Here is a 15,189-nt window from a genome sequence, read left to right as displayed (position 1 = left end):
ACTTGAAGCTAAAAATAAACTTAAAGCAAAACCTTATGACCAACAAATCGAAATATTAATTACCTTAACGATATCTGCTTCCTAATACTCCCCCTTCAGAAAGAAAGCTTCACAACTGTGAAGATTTCTTTATAACGACCCAACATCCAGCGCGCACAATCAAAAATATCTAACAAATAGCTTACTGCATCATACAAAGCCAATCACTGGTGAGCAGGAATTCTCACTCTTTCACTCAGCGAAGGATGTTTTATTGAAGTCTGCAGTAATCATCCTTTTAGTTAACTGTCGGCAGAATCCCATCAGTCTCATTTCACAAACACCAATGTTGCTAATTCTCACTTTGTGCATTAACATCTCATTTCTGCTGTGATCCAGATCTCTGATCTCTGTTAGCTGCTGCAGGGCTGATATTCACATGCTTCATTGAAAGTCTTTCCTGTTTGCTTTGCTGTCTGATCTTGTTATTTCCCACATTCCATTCTCAACTTTTCCATTTCTTTCTCAGCATTACCAGTCCCGCTCTCCTGGATTGAACTCCAGTGGGGTCAGTCCAGTCCTCAGCACATTTGGAAAGCTCTTTGGCAAGCTGTCCATTTCTCTGTATCCCAGCTGCCGTACCTTGTGTTTTAGCACTGGGAGGTGGCCGTCGATCAGTGTCTCTGGGTATTGGTCTGGAAGCAGCGTTTTGCAGTTTCCGTCTTCTTTTGTTGATTCTTTGTACTTTGCCTTTTTGCATCACTTCCGTTATTTTCCCATTGTCCCATTTCTGAGGTTGCATCAGTCAGGTCACTGAGATTAACTGGATCACAACGAGGCAATGAGTTTTTATTCACAGGAACAACTTTACAATAATGACACTTAAAAGCACTCACCTGCTGGGGGAGGTGGTGGCACAGTGGTATTGTCGCTGGACTAGTCATCCAGAGACCCAGGAAATGTTCTCGGGACCAAGGTTCAAATCCCACCACAGCAGATGGTAAAACTGAACTCAATAAAAATCTGGAATGAAAAGTCTACTAATGACCATACGACCATTAATGGTTCACTAACGTCCTTTAGAAAAGGAAATCTGCCATCCTTATCCACATGTGACTCCAGAGCCACAACAGTGTGGTTAACTCCTAACTGCCCCTCAAGGGTTAGGAAGGTTCAGTCGCTAGGTATACATGGGGAGGTAGTAAATTGGATAAGACACTGGCTCAATGGAAGAACGGTTTATTTGGTAGCAAAAGCCACACAAGCTTTCGGAGCTGCAAGCCCCTTCTTGTGGTTTGTCCTTCCAAAGTTCCTTCCAAAGATTGCTTCTCCCATTTACTTTCAAGTTCGAGAATCTCACTCTTCTTTCCGAGAATCTCACTCTTCTTTCCGAGAAGGGGCTTGCAGCTCCGAAAGCTTGTGTGGCTTTTGCTACCAAATAAACCTGTTGGACTTTAACCTGGTGTTGTTAAACTTCTTTCAATGGAAGAAGCCAGAGAGTGGCTGTGGAGGATTGCTTCTCTGAGTGGAGGCCTGTGACTAGTGGTGTGCTGCAGGGATCGGTGTTGGGTCCATTATTGTTTGTCATCTATATCAATGATCTGGATGATAATGTGGTAAATTGGATCAGCAAGTTTGCTGATGATACAAAGATTGGAGGTGTAGTGGACAGTGAGGAAGGTTTTCAAAGCTTGCAGAGGGATTTGGACCAACTAGAAAAATGGGCTGAAAAATGGCAAATGGAATTTAACGCAGACAAGTGTGAGATATTGCACTTTGGAAGGACAAACCAAAGAAGAACGTACAGGGTAAATGGTAGGACTCTGAAGAGTGCAGTTGAACAGAGGGATCTGGGAATACAGGTACAGAATTCCCTAAAAGTGACGTCACAGGTGGATAGGGTCATAAAGAGTGCCTTTGGTACATTGGCCTTTATAAATCGGAGTATCGAGTATAAAAGTTGGAGTGTTATGGTAAGGTTATATAAGGCATTGGTGAGGCCGAATTTGGAGTATTGTGTACAGTTTTGGTCACCTAGTTACAGGAAGGATGTAAATAAGGTTGAAAGAGTGCAGAGAAGGTTCACAAGGATGTTGCCGGGACTTGAGAAGCTGAGTTACAGAGAGAGATTGAATAGGTTGGGACTTTATTCCCTGGAGCGTAGAAGATTGAGGGGAGATTTGATAGAGGTGTATAAGATTTTGATGGGTATAGATAGAGTGAATGCAAGCAGGCTTTTTCCGCTGAGGCTCGGGGAGAAAAAAACCAGAGGGCATGGGTTAAGGGTGAAAGGAGAAAAGTTTAAAGGGAATATTAGGGGGGGCTTCTTCACGCAGAGAGTGGTGGGAGTGTGGAATGAGCTGCCGGATAAAGTGGTAAATGCTTTTAACATTTAAGAAAAACTTGGACGGGTTCATGGATGAGAGGGGTGTGGAGGGATATGGTCCAAGTGCAGGTCAGTGGGACTAGGCATAAAATGGTTCGGCATAGACAAGAAGGGCCAAAGGGCCTGTTTCTGAGCTGTAATTTTCTATGGTTCTAGGGATGGTCGATAAATGCTGACCCGGCCATAGACACCCACATCCCAGGAATGAAGTAAAAAATCCTCTTTAATTTTCTCCCATTTACTTTCAAGTCCGAGAATCTCACTCTTCTTTCCGAGAATCTCACTCTTCTTTCCGAGAATCTCACTCTTCTTTCCGAGAATCTCACTCTTCTTTCCGAGAATCTCACTCTTCTTTCCATGATGAAGTTGTAACGGTTTGAGAATCCTGCTTTTAAATTCTACCGTCATTCAGTTACTGTGATTTACCAGCTATTCCTTTTCCTGTTCAAGACACTTTCAACAATATTTCACAGGAACTTATGATGTTTTAAGCTTATCAACTTTTAACTGAAGATCGACCGTTTGCTTCTAAAAGTTTATCTTAATGTTTAAAGTTTATTTATTAAGAACAAAGAACAATACAGCACAGGAACAGGCCCTTCGGCCCTCCAAGCCCGTGCTGCTCCCTGGTCCAAACTAGACCATTCTTTTGTATCCCTCCATTCCCACTCTGTTCATATGGCTATCTAGATAAGTCTTAAACGTTCCCAGTGTGTCCGCCTCCACCACCTTGCCCGGCAGCGCATTCCAGGCCCCCACCACCCTCTGTGTCAAATACGTCCTTCTGATATCCGTGTTAAACATTCCACCCCCTTCACCTTGAACCTATGACCCCTCGTGGACGTCACCACCGACCTGGGAAAAAGCTTCCCACCGTTCACCCTATCTATGCCTTTCATAATTTTATACACCTCTATTAGGTCACCCCTCATCCTCCGTCTTTCCAGTGAGAACAACCCCAGTTTACCCAATCTCTCCTCATAACTAAGCCCTTCCATACCAGGCAACATCCTGGTAAACCTCCTCTGCACTCTCTCTAAAGCCTCCACGTCCTTCTGGTAGTGTGGCGTCCAGAACTGGACGCAGTATTCCAAATGCGGCCGAACCAACGTTCTATACAACCGCAACATCAGACCCCAACTTTTATGCTCTATGCCCCGTCCTATAAAGGCAAGCATGCCATATGCCTTATTCACTACCTTCTCCACCTGTGACGTCACCATCAAGGATCTGTGGACTTGCACACCCAGGTCCCTCTGCGTATCTACACCCTTTATGGTTCTGCCATTTATCGTATAGCTCCCCCCTACATTAGTTCTACCAAAATGCATCACTTCGCATTTATCTGGATTGAACTCCATCTGCCATTTCTTTGCCCAAATTTCCAGCCTATCTATATCCTTCTGTAGCCTCTGACAATGCTCCTCACTATCTGCAAGTCCTGCCAATTTTGTGTCGTCCGCAAACTTACTGATCACCCCAGTTACACCTTCTTCCAGATCGTTTATATAAATCACAAACAGCAGAGTATTAGTGTCACGAGTAGGCATAAATTAACACGGCAATGAAGTTACTGTGAAAATCCCCTAGTCGCCACACTGTTCGGGTATACTGAGGGAGAATTTAGCACGGCCCAATGCACCCTAACCGGCACACCTTTTGGACTGTGGGAGAAAACCGGAGCACCCGGAGGAAAGCCTGCAAACACGGGGAGAAGGTGCAGACTCCACATAGATAGTGACCCAAGCCGGGAATGGAACCCAGGTCCCTGGGGCTGAGAGGCAGCAGTGCTAACCTGTGCCACTGTGCCGCCCTTATGGATTTATGGTTGCTAAATATATAAAGATATAATTGCGACAAGAAATCCCTGCTCCTGTTCTCGAAACCTCTCATAATGAAGGCCAACATACCATTTGCCTTCTTTACTGCCTGCTGCACCTGCATGCTTACCTTCAGTGACTGGTGCACAAGGACACCCAGGTCCTGCTGCATATTCCCTGCTCTTAATTTATAGCCCTTCAGATAATCTGTCTTCCTATTATTGCTCCAAAGTGGGTAACCTCACATTTATCCACATTATGCTGCATCTGCCATGCAGATACCCACACACTCAGCCTGTCCAAATCACTCTGAAGCATCTCTGCATCCTCCTCACAGCTCACCCTCCCACACAACTTTGTATCATCTGCAAATCTGAGCATAATCACCAACTGAACCTCGAGCTGCTTTCATTGCCTGTGTCCTATTTGTTGCTAGGCAACAGCAGAGTTTTTTATGCTCTGTGTTTGCTTCTGGGTCATAAAACCTCATTAAAATGCAGGCATTTTTTAAAAGTGAAACTAACACTCCAGTTTCATTAAAACTGCAGAAATATAAATTATGATTAAATTTAAAGCTTAAACTTCAAGTGATAGCTTATGCCCAACAAACACCCACGCAGATATAAATTAGCTAAAATTTTATCTATTTCATAATAGTATCATCAGCAAATCAGCTATTTTCCTTAGTTGAAGGGTCAGTCATGAGGGGACATTGGTTCAAGGTGAGGGGCAGGTAGTTTGGGGGGATTTGAGGAAAACATTTTTTACCCAGAGAGTGGTGAGGGTCTGGAATGCGCTGCCTGGGAGGGTGGTGGAGGCGGGATGCTGGAGGCGGGATGTGGTAAAGGTGGGATGCCTCACATCCTTTAAAAAGTACCTGGATGAGTACTTGGCACATCATAAGAACTAGGAGCAGGAGTCGGCCCTCTGGCCCCTCGAGCCTGCTCCGCCATTCAATAAGATCATGGCTGATCTTTTTGTGGACTCAGCTCCACTTCCCGGCTCACCATAACCCTTAATTCCTTTACTGTTCAAAACTTTATCTATCCTTGCCTTAAAAACATTCAATGAGGTAGCCTCAACTGCTTCACTGGGCAGGGAATTCCACAGATTCACAACCCTTTGTGTGAAGAAGTTCCTCCTCAACTCAGTCCTAAATCTGCTTCCCCTTATTTTGAGGCCATGCCCCCGAGTTCTAGTTTCACTCACCAGTGGAAACAACTTCCCTGCTTCTATCTTATCTATTCCCTTCATAATCTTATATGTTTCTATAAGATCTCCCATCATTCTTCTGAATTCCAATGAGTATAGCCCCAGTCGACTCAGTCTCTGCTCATAAGCCAGCCCTCTCAACTCCGGAATCAACCTAGTGAATCTCCTCTGCACCCCTTCCAGTGCCAGTATATCCTTTCTCAAGTAAGGAGACCAAAGCTGTACACAGTACTCCAGGTGTGGCCTCACCAGCACCTTAGACAGCTGCAACATAATCTCGCTGTTTTTAAACTCCATCCCTCTAGCAATGAAGGACAAAATTCCATTTGCCTTCTTAATTACCTGCTGCACCTGCAAACCAACTCGAGATTCCTGCACAAGGACACCCAGGTCCCTCTGCACAGCAGCATGCTGCAATTTTTTACCATTTAAATAATAGTCCATTTTGCTGTTATTCCGACCAAAATGGATTTTACCAACATTGTTCTCAATCTGCCAGACCCTTGCCCACTCACTTAGATTATCTATATCCCTTTGCAGACTTTCAGCATCCTCTGCACACTTTGCTCTGCCACTCACCCACCCATAACATTCAGGGCTATGGGCCCAGTGCTGGCAGATGGGATTAGGTGGGAGTTCAGGTGTTTCTAATGTGTCCGTGCCGACTCGATGGACCAAAGGCCTCTTCTGCGCTGTCTGATTTGATGATTGTGTGAAATTTGTCTACAATAGACTTGAACCCTTCATCCAAGTCATTGATATAGATTGTAAATAGTTGAGACCCCAACACTGATCACTGTGGCACTCCACTTGGTACAGTTTTCCAAGGTGAAAATAACCCATTTATCCCGACACACTGTTTCCTGTTCATGAACCAAACTTTTATCCACACTAATATCCAACTCCACCCCCAACTCCATGAATTCTTACCTTTGATCTGGCACCTTATTAAATGCCTTTTGGAAATCCAAATACACTACATCTACTTGTTGCTCTTTATCGACCCTGCTGTTCACATGCTGAAAGAATTCTAATAAATTAGATAAACACGATTTCCCTTTCACAAAGCCATGCTAACTCTGCCCGGTTGTATTATATTGTTCGGAATATCCTGCAACTACCTCATTAATGCTGATTCCTGCCTTTTCTGATAACTGTTGCTAGGCTAATTAGCCAAGAGTTTCCTGTTTTCTGACTCCTTTTTTGAATAGAGACAATCCACTGGACCTTTCCAGAAAGAAGAGAATTGTGAAAGAATGTTGCTTTGAGAGCAGGAGAGAGTTATCTGTTAACTTGTGAACCTTGTTGACTGAGCACTTGTTCTGCAGGTCTCTGGGACAGTGCAGTGTGGATGTATACAAGAAGATTGGAGGACTTTACCCTGAGATGAGTGTCCATGAAAGATCACTGGATTTCCTCATCGAACTTTTGCACAAAGACCAATTAGACGAGACGGTGAATGTGGAGCCTCTCACCAAGGCCATTAAATACTATCAGGTACCAGAGCATTGGACACACCACACACTGGAGCCAGAGACACACACATCCTTGTTTCAAATCACTGAGTGTCCCCTTGGTCGGGGTCGGTGAGCGACCCCTTGGTCGGGGTCGGTGAGCGACCCCTGGCCATTGAGCCGGGAGTCACTGTCAGTGAGTTATCTCTGGTTATTGAGCTGGCAGCATTGTTAGAGAGAGGAATGGAGCTAATGTTTTGGGTCAATGGTCTTCCATCAGCCTAGTTTGTCCATGGTTACTGTTCTGGGTTATCGCTGATTGTAGAGGAATAGAGGATTGCAACTAAAGCTAACTCACCGAGAGTAACCAGTGATAAACCACTGACTGTAACCAGTGATAACCCACTGACTGTAACCAGTGATAACCCACTGACTGTAACCAGTGATAACCCACTGACTGTAACCAGTGATAACCCACTGACTGTAACCAGTGATAACCCACTGACTGTAACCAGTGATAACCCACTGACTGTAACCAGTGATAACCCACTGACTGTAACCAGTGGCCATAATTCTATTAGTTTTGAGATAGCTATGGAGAATGATAGGTCTGTCCCACAAGTTAAAATTCTAAATTGGGGCAAGGCCAATTTTGATGGTATCAGGCAGGAACTTTCAAAAGTTAATTGGGAGAGTCTGTGGGAAGGCAAAGGGACGGCTGGTAAGTGGCACGCTTTCAAAATGGTGTGAACCAGGGTTCAGGGTAAACACATTCCTCTTAGAGTGAAGGGCAAGGCTGGAAGAAGTCGGGAATCCTGGATGACTCGGGATATTGAGGCCCTGGTCAAGAAGAAGAAAGAGGCACATGACATGCATAGGCAGCTGGGATCAAGTGAATCCCTTGAAGAGTAGAGGGGGTGTAGGAGTAGAGTTAAGAGAGAAATCAGGAGGGCAAAAAGGGGAAACGAGATTGTTTTGGCAGATAAGCCAAAGGAGAATCCAAAGAGCTTCTACAAATACATAAAGGGCAAAAGAGTAACAAGGGAGAGAGTAGGGCCTCTTAAGGATCAACAAGGTCATCTATGTGCAGATCCACAAGAGATGGGTGAGATCCTAAATGAATATTTCTCATCAGTATTTACTGTTGAGAAAAGCATGGATGTTAGGGAACTTGGAGAAACAAATAGTGATGTCTTGAGGAGTGTACATATTACAGAGAAGGAGATGCTGAAAGTCTTAAAGCGCATCAAGGTAGATAAATCCCCGGGACCTGACAATATATATCTGGCAGGAACTAAAGAATGTAGATTGGGGGCAGATGTTTGAGGGCAAATCAACATCTGGCATGTGGGAGGCTTTCAAGTGTAAGTTGATAGGGATCCAGGACTGGCACATTCCTGTAAGGATGAAGGATAAGTATGGCAAGTTTTGGGAACCTTGGATAACGAGAGATATTGTGAGCCTAGTCAAAGAGAAAAAGGAAGCACTTGTCAAAGCTCGGAGGATGGGAACACACAAAGCAAGTGTGGAATACAAGGAAAGTAGAAAGAAACTTAAGCAAGGAGTAAGAAGAGTTAAAAGGGGTCATGAAAAAGCATTGGCTAGCAGGATTGAGGAAAATCCCAAGGCTTTTTACACATATATAAAGAGCAAGAGAGTAGCCAGGGAGAGGGTTGGCCCACTCAAGGACAAGGGAGGGAATCTATGCGTGGAGCCAGAGGAAATGGGCGAGGTATTAAATGAGTACTTTGCGTCAGTATTCACCAAAGAGAAGGACTTGGTGGATGATGAGTCTGGGGAAGGATGTGTAGATAGTTTGAGTCATATTGAGATCAAAAAGGAGGTGGTATTGGGGTTCTTGAGAAACATTAAGGTCGCCAAGTCTCCAGGGCCTGATGGGATATACCCCCGAATACTGAGAGAGGCAAGGGAGAAAATTGCTGCGGCCTTGAGAGAAATCTTTGTATCCTCACTGGCTACAGGGGAGGTCACAGTAAGAGTTTTAACAACACCAGGTTAAAGTCCAACAGGTTTATTTGGTAGCAAATACCGCAAGCTTTCAGAGCGCTGCTCCTTCGTCAGATGGAGTGGAAATGTGCTCTCAAACAGTGCACAGAGACACAAAATCATGTCTCTGTGCACTGTTTGAGAGCAGATTTCCACTCCATCTGACGAAGGAGCAGAGCTCCGAAAGCTAATGGTATTTGCTACCAAATAAACCTGTTGGACTTTAACCTGGTGTTGTTAAAACTCTTACTGTGTTCACCCCAGTCCAACGCCGGCATCTCCACATCATACAGCGGAGGTCCCAGAGGATTGGAGAATAGCCAATGTTGTTCCGTTGTTTAAGAAGGGTAGCAAGAATAATCCAGGTAATTACAGGCTGGTGAGCCTTACATCAGTGGTAGGGAAATTATTGGAGAGGATTCTTCCAGACAGGATTTACTCCCACTTGGAAATAAGTGGACGTATTAGTGAGAGGCAACATGGTTTTGTGAAGGGGAGGTCGTGTCTCACTGACTTGATCGAGGTTTTTGAGGAAGTGAGGAAGATGATTGATGAGGGTAGGGCAGTGGATGTTGTCTACATGGACTTCAGTCAGGCCTTTGACAAGGTCCCTCGTGGCAGACTGGTGCAGAAAGTGAAGTCGCATTGGGATCAGAGGTGAACTGGCAAGGTGGATACAAAACTGGCTCGGTCAAAGAAGACAGAGGGTAGCAGTGGAAGGGTGCGTTACTGAATGGAGGGCTGTGACAAGTGGTGTTCCTCAGGGATCAGTGCTGGGACCTTTGCTGTTTGTAATATATATAAATGATTTGGAGGAAAATGATAGGGATTGATTAGTAAGTTTGCAGACGACACAAAGGTTGGCGGATTTGCAGATAGTGATGAGGACCATCAGAGGATACAGCAGGATGTAGATCGGTTGGAGACTTGGGCGGAGAGATGGCAGATGGAGTTTAATCTGGACAAATGTGAGGTAATGCATTTTGGAAGGTCTAATACAGATAGGAAATATACAGTAAATGGCAGAACCCTTAAGAGTATTGATAGGCAGAGGGATCTGGGTGTACAGGTACACAGGTCACTGAAAGTGGCAACGCAGGTGGAGGAGGTAGTCAAGAAGGCATACGGCATGCTTGCCTTCATCAGCTGGGGCATTGAGTTTAAAAACTGGCAAGTCATGTTGCTGCTTTATAGAACCTTAGGCCGCATTTGGAATTCAATTCTGGTCGCCACACTACCAGAAGGATGTGGAGGCTTTGGAGCGGGACAGAAAAGATTTACCAGGATGTTGCCTGGTATGGAGGGCATTAGCTATGAGGAGAGGTTGGAGAAACTTGGTTTGTTCTCACTGGAGCGACGGAGGTTGAGGGGAGACCTGATAGAAGTCTACAAGATTATGAGAGGCATGGACAGAGTGGATAGTCAGAAGCTTTTTCCCAGGGTGGAAGAGTCCATTACTCGGGGGCTCAGGTTTAAGGTGCGAGGGGCAAGGTTTAAAAGAGATGTACGAGGCAGACTTTTTTTTACGAGGGTGGTGGGTGCCTGGAACCCGTTGCCGGGGGAGGTAGTGGAAGCGGAGACGGTAGTGACTTTTCAGGAGCGTCTTGACAAGTACATGAATGAGATGGGAATAGAGGGATACGGTCCCCGGAAGGGTCGGGGGTTTTAGTTCAGTCAGGCAGCATGGTCGGTGCAGGCTTGGAGGGCCGAAGGGCCTGTTCCTGTGCTGTAATGTTCTTTGTTCTTTGACCTGATGAAATATACCCCAGGACGTTGTGGGAGGCGAGGGAGGAAATTGCGGGTCACCCAGCCGAGATATTTGAATCATCGATCGTCACGGGTGAGGTGCCTGAAGATTGGAGAGTGGCAAATGTTGTGCCTTTGTTTAAAAAGGGCTGCAGGGAAAAGCCTGGGAACTACAGGCCAGTGAGCCTCACATCTGTGGTGGGTAAATTGTTGGAAGGTATTTTGAGAGACAGGATCTACAGGTATTTAGAGACGCAAGGACTGATTAGGGACAGTCAGCATGGCTTTGTGAGTGGAAAATCATGTCTCACAAATTTGATTGAGTTTTTTGAAGGGGTAACCAAGAAGATAGATGAGGGCAGTGCAGTTGATGTTGTCAACATGGACTTTAGCAAGGCCTTTGACAAGGTACCGCATGGTAGGTTGTTGCATAAAGTTAAATCTCACGGGATCCAGGGTGAGTATCTAAATGGATACAAAATTGGCTTCTTGACAGAAGCGAGAGGGTGGTTGTAGAGAGTTGTTTTTCAAACTGGAGGCCTGTGACCAGTGGCGTGCCTCAGGGATTGGTGCTGGGTCCACTGGTATTTGTCATTTATGTTAATGATTTGGATGAGAATATAGCGGGCTTGGTTAGTAAGTTTCCAGATGACACCAAGATTGGTGGCATAGTGGACAGTGAGGAAGGTTATCTCCAATTGCAACGGGATCTTGATCAATTGGGCCAGTGGGCTGACGAATGGCAGATGGAGTTTAGAACATAGAACAGTACAGCACAGAACAGGCCCTTCAGCCCACGATGTTGTGCCGAGCTTTATCTGAAACCAAGATCAAGCTATCCCACTCCCTATCATCCTGGTGCGCTCCATGTGCCTATCCAATAACCGCTTAAATGTTCCTCATTTAGATTAGGATGTTTAATTTAGAGAAATGCAAGGTGATGCATTTTGGTAGCTTGAACCAGGGCAGGACTTACTCAGTTAATGGTAGGGCGTTGGGGAGAGTTACAGAACAAAGACATCTCGGGGTACGTGTTCATAGCTCCTTGAAAGTGGAGTCACAGGTGGACAGAGTGGTGAAGAAGGCATTCGGCATGCTTGGTTTCATCGGTCAGAACATTGAAAACAGGAGTTGGGACGTCTTGTTGAAGTTGTACAAGACATTGGTAAGGCCACACTTGGAATACTGTGTACAATTCTGGTCACCCTATTATCGAAAGGATATTATTAAACTAGAAAGAGTGCAGAAAAGATTTTCTAGGATGCTACCAGGACTTGATGGTTTCAGTTATAAGGAGAGGCTGAATAGACTGGGACTTTTTTCTCTGGAGTGTTGGAGGCTGAGGGGTGATCTTATCGAGGACTATAAAATAATGAGGGGCACAGATCAGCTAGATAGTCAATATCTTTTCCCAAAGGTAGGGGATCTAAAACTAGAGGGCATAGGTTTAAGGTGAGAGGGGAGAGACACAGAGGGGTCCAGAGGGGCAATTTTTTCACACAGAGGGTGGTGAGTGTCTGGAACAAGCTGCCACAGGTAGTAGTAGAGGCGGATACAATTTTATCTTTTAAAAAGCATTTAGATAGTTACATGGGTACGATGAGTATAGAGGGCCAAAAGCGGGTTTAGCTTTGGGGTTTAAAAAAAAGGGTGGCATGGACAAGCTGGGCTGAAGGACATGTTTCCGTGCTGTAAACCTCTATGACTCTATAACCCACTGGCTAACCAGTGATAACCCACTGACTGTAAGAAGGGGCGGCCGGCGGGGGACGGGGGGCGGCCATCGGGGGCTGGGGGCGGCCATCGGGGGCTGGGGGCGGCCATCGGGGGCTGGGGGCGGCCATCGGGGGCGGGGGGGCGGCCATCAGGGGCGGGGGGGCGGCCATCGTGAGCGGCAATGGGGGTCGGGGGGCTCTGTCCCAAGGTGGGGAGTGAGGCTGGGGTCTGCCATTGGCGTCATGTCCAGTGTTTGGGTTCTTGCCCAGGTTGGGGTTTGCTGTAGATTTTGATGCTTAGCCGCCATCACTGACTCCATCTCCTTCACGTTGATTTGGATTGATTTGTTGTGGTTTTATTGTGACCCGATCCTCTGGTGTCTCCTCAGCATCTGTACAGCATTCACCTGTCCGACCAAAGTGAGGATTGCACCGTACAGCTGGCCGACCACATCAAGGTAAGAGTGAGAGGCAGTGTCTCAGCCTCACTGACCAGCATCAAACTGTCATCGACTGCATCACACTCGGGAATCTCAGTGACTTCAATCAGCACTGCCATTCCATACGGATAGGAGCAGGAGTAGGCCATTCAGCCCCTCTCCGCCCCTCGGCCCCGCTCCGCCCCTCGGCCCCGCTCCGCCCCTCGGCCCCGCTCCGCCCCTCGGCCCCGCTCCGCCCCTCGGCCCCGCTCCGCCCCTCGGCCCCGCTCCGCCCCTCGGCCCCGCTCCGCCCCTCGGCCCCGCTCCGCCCCTCGGCCCCGCTCCGCCCCTCGGCCCCGCTCCGCCCCTCGGCCCCGCTCCGCCCCTCGGCCCCGCTCCGCCCCTCGGCCCCGCTCCGCCCCTCGGCCCCGCTCCGCCCCTCGGCCCCGCTCCGCCCCTCGGCCCCGCTCCGCCCCTCGGCCCCGCTCCGCCCCTCGGCCCCGCTCCGCCCCTCGGCCCCGCTCCGCCCCTCGGCCCCGCTCCGCCCCTCGGCCCCGCTCCGCCCCTCGGCCCCGCTCCGCCCCTCGGCCCCGCTCCGCCCCTCGGCCCCGCTCCGCCCCTCGGCCCCGCTCCGCCCCTCGGCCCCGCTCCGCCCCTCGGCCCCGCTCCGCCCCTCGGCCCCGCTCCGCCCCTCGGCCCCGCTCCGCCCCTCGGCCCCGCTCCGCCCCTCGGCCCCGCTCCGCCCCTCGGCCCCGCTCCGCCCCTCGGCCCCGCCCCTCGGCCCCGCCCCTCGGCCCCGCCCCTCGGCCCCGCCCCTCGGCCCCGCCCCTCGGCCCCGCCCCTCGGCCCCGCCCCGCCCCTCGGCCCCGCCCCGCCCCTCGGCCCCGCCCCGCCCCTCGGCCCCGCCTCGCCCCGCCCCTCGGCCCCGCTCCGCCCCTCGGTCCAGCTCCATCATTTGGATTCGTGTACAAGGTGAATACCCCTTCAGCATTCACTCTACCCAGACCCGTCAGTATCTCACGGGGGGGAGAGTGAGGGAGCGCGGTGGGAGTGCCGGGGGGGAGGGAGGAGGAGAGGGGGGAGTAGGGGGAGTGGGTGAGGGTGGGGGTGGTTCCTACTCCAGCATTCACTCTCCCCAGACCCGTCAGTATCTCAGATGTTTCAATAAGATCACCTCATTTTTCCAAACTCCAATACGCCCAACTTGTTGAACCTTTCCTCATTGGACAATCCCCTTCATCGCAGGATTCAGCCGAGTGAATCTTGTGTGAATTGCTTCCGATGCAAGTGTATCCATTCCGAGGGAAGGAAAGGGAAGCAGTGCAGAGTGTCGAGGCGACAGCTTCAGTAATCCCTCACACACCTCACAGCCTGACTTTCCTACTTTAATACTCCATCCTCACTGGCAATAAATGGCAGCATCCCATTGATGAACCAGGACACCCAGATCCCTCTGTAGCTCAGAGTCCGACAATCTCTCTATTTCAAAAATATTCTTTCCTTATTCTTCCTGTCAGTGAACAAGTTCACATTTTCCCACGTTTTAATCCATCTGCCAAATTCTACCCACTCACAGAACCGCGATATATTTATTTACAGCATCTTCCTCTCAACTTTCTTCCCAACCTCGCTTTGGGTCATCTGCAACAGTCAGTCCCTTCATCCAACACATTGATACAGGGTGACCAGATTCCGAGGGGCGTGGCCAGAGAGGAGTCACATTGAGGGGCGTGGCCAGAGTGGAGAGTCAGATTGAGGGGCGTGGCCAGAGGAGTCACATTGAGGGGCGTGGCCAGAGTGGAGAGTCAGATTGAGGGGCGTGGCCAGAGAGGAGTCACATTGAGGGGCGTGGCCCGAGTGGAGAGTCAGATTGAGGGGCGTGGCCAGAGCGGAGTCAGATTGAGGGCGTGGCCAGAGAGGAGTCAGATTGAGGGGCGTGGCCAGAGCGGAGTCAGGTTGAGGGGCGTGGCCAGAGCGGAGAGTCAGATTGAGGGGCGTGGCTAGAGCGGAGTCAGATTGAGGGGCGTGGCCAGAGCGGAGTCAGATTGAGGGGCGTGGCCAGAGCGGAGTCAGATTGAGGGGCGTGGCCAGAGCGGAGTCAGATTGAGGGGCGTGGCCAGAGCGGAGAGTCAGATTGAGGGGCGTGGCCAGAGCGGAGTCAGATTGAGGGGCGTGGCCAGAGAGGAGTCAGATTGAGGGGCGTGGCCAGAGCAGAGTCAGATTGAGGGGAGTGGCCAGAGAGGAGTCAGATTGAGGGGCGTGGCGAGAGCGGAGTCAGATTGAGGGGCGTGGCCAGAGAGGAGTCAGATTGAGGGGCGTGGCCAGAGCGGAGAGTCAGATTGAGGGGCGTGGCCAGAGCGGAGTCAGATTGAGGGGGGTGGCCAGAGCGGAGTGTCAGATTGAGGGGCGTGGCCAGAGCGGAGTCAGATTGAGGGGCGTGGCCAGAGCGGA

The 15,189-nt window shown here is 49.1% G+C and overlaps 1 protein-coding gene across 1 annotated transcript in view; it reads left to right on the top strand.

Moving 5' to 3' along the window:
• Positions 1-15,189, top strand: part of LOC144488602 (dynactin subunit 1-like) — a gene marked incomplete at both ends in the record, with an annotated part of 63,202 nt that overhangs the window by 8,718 nt on the left and 39,295 nt on the right. The window contains 2 exons of the mRNA XM_078206663.1: positions 6,726-6,894; positions 12,709-12,777. Coding sequence (XP_078062789.1) covers positions 6,726-6,894; positions 12,709-12,777 — 238 coding nt within the window. The remainder of the gene's footprint in view (positions 1-6,725; positions 6,895-12,708; positions 12,778-15,189) is intronic.

Source organism: Mustelus asterias, unplaced genomic scaffold (genome assembly GCF_964213995.1).
Source record: "Mustelus asterias unplaced genomic scaffold, sMusAst1.hap1.1 HAP1_SCAFFOLD_1700, whole genome shotgun sequence".
Lineage (NCBI taxonomy): Eukaryota > Metazoa > Chordata > Chondrichthyes > Carcharhiniformes > Triakidae > Mustelus > Mustelus asterias.
This window is presented reverse-complemented; position numbering and strand designations above follow the sequence as displayed.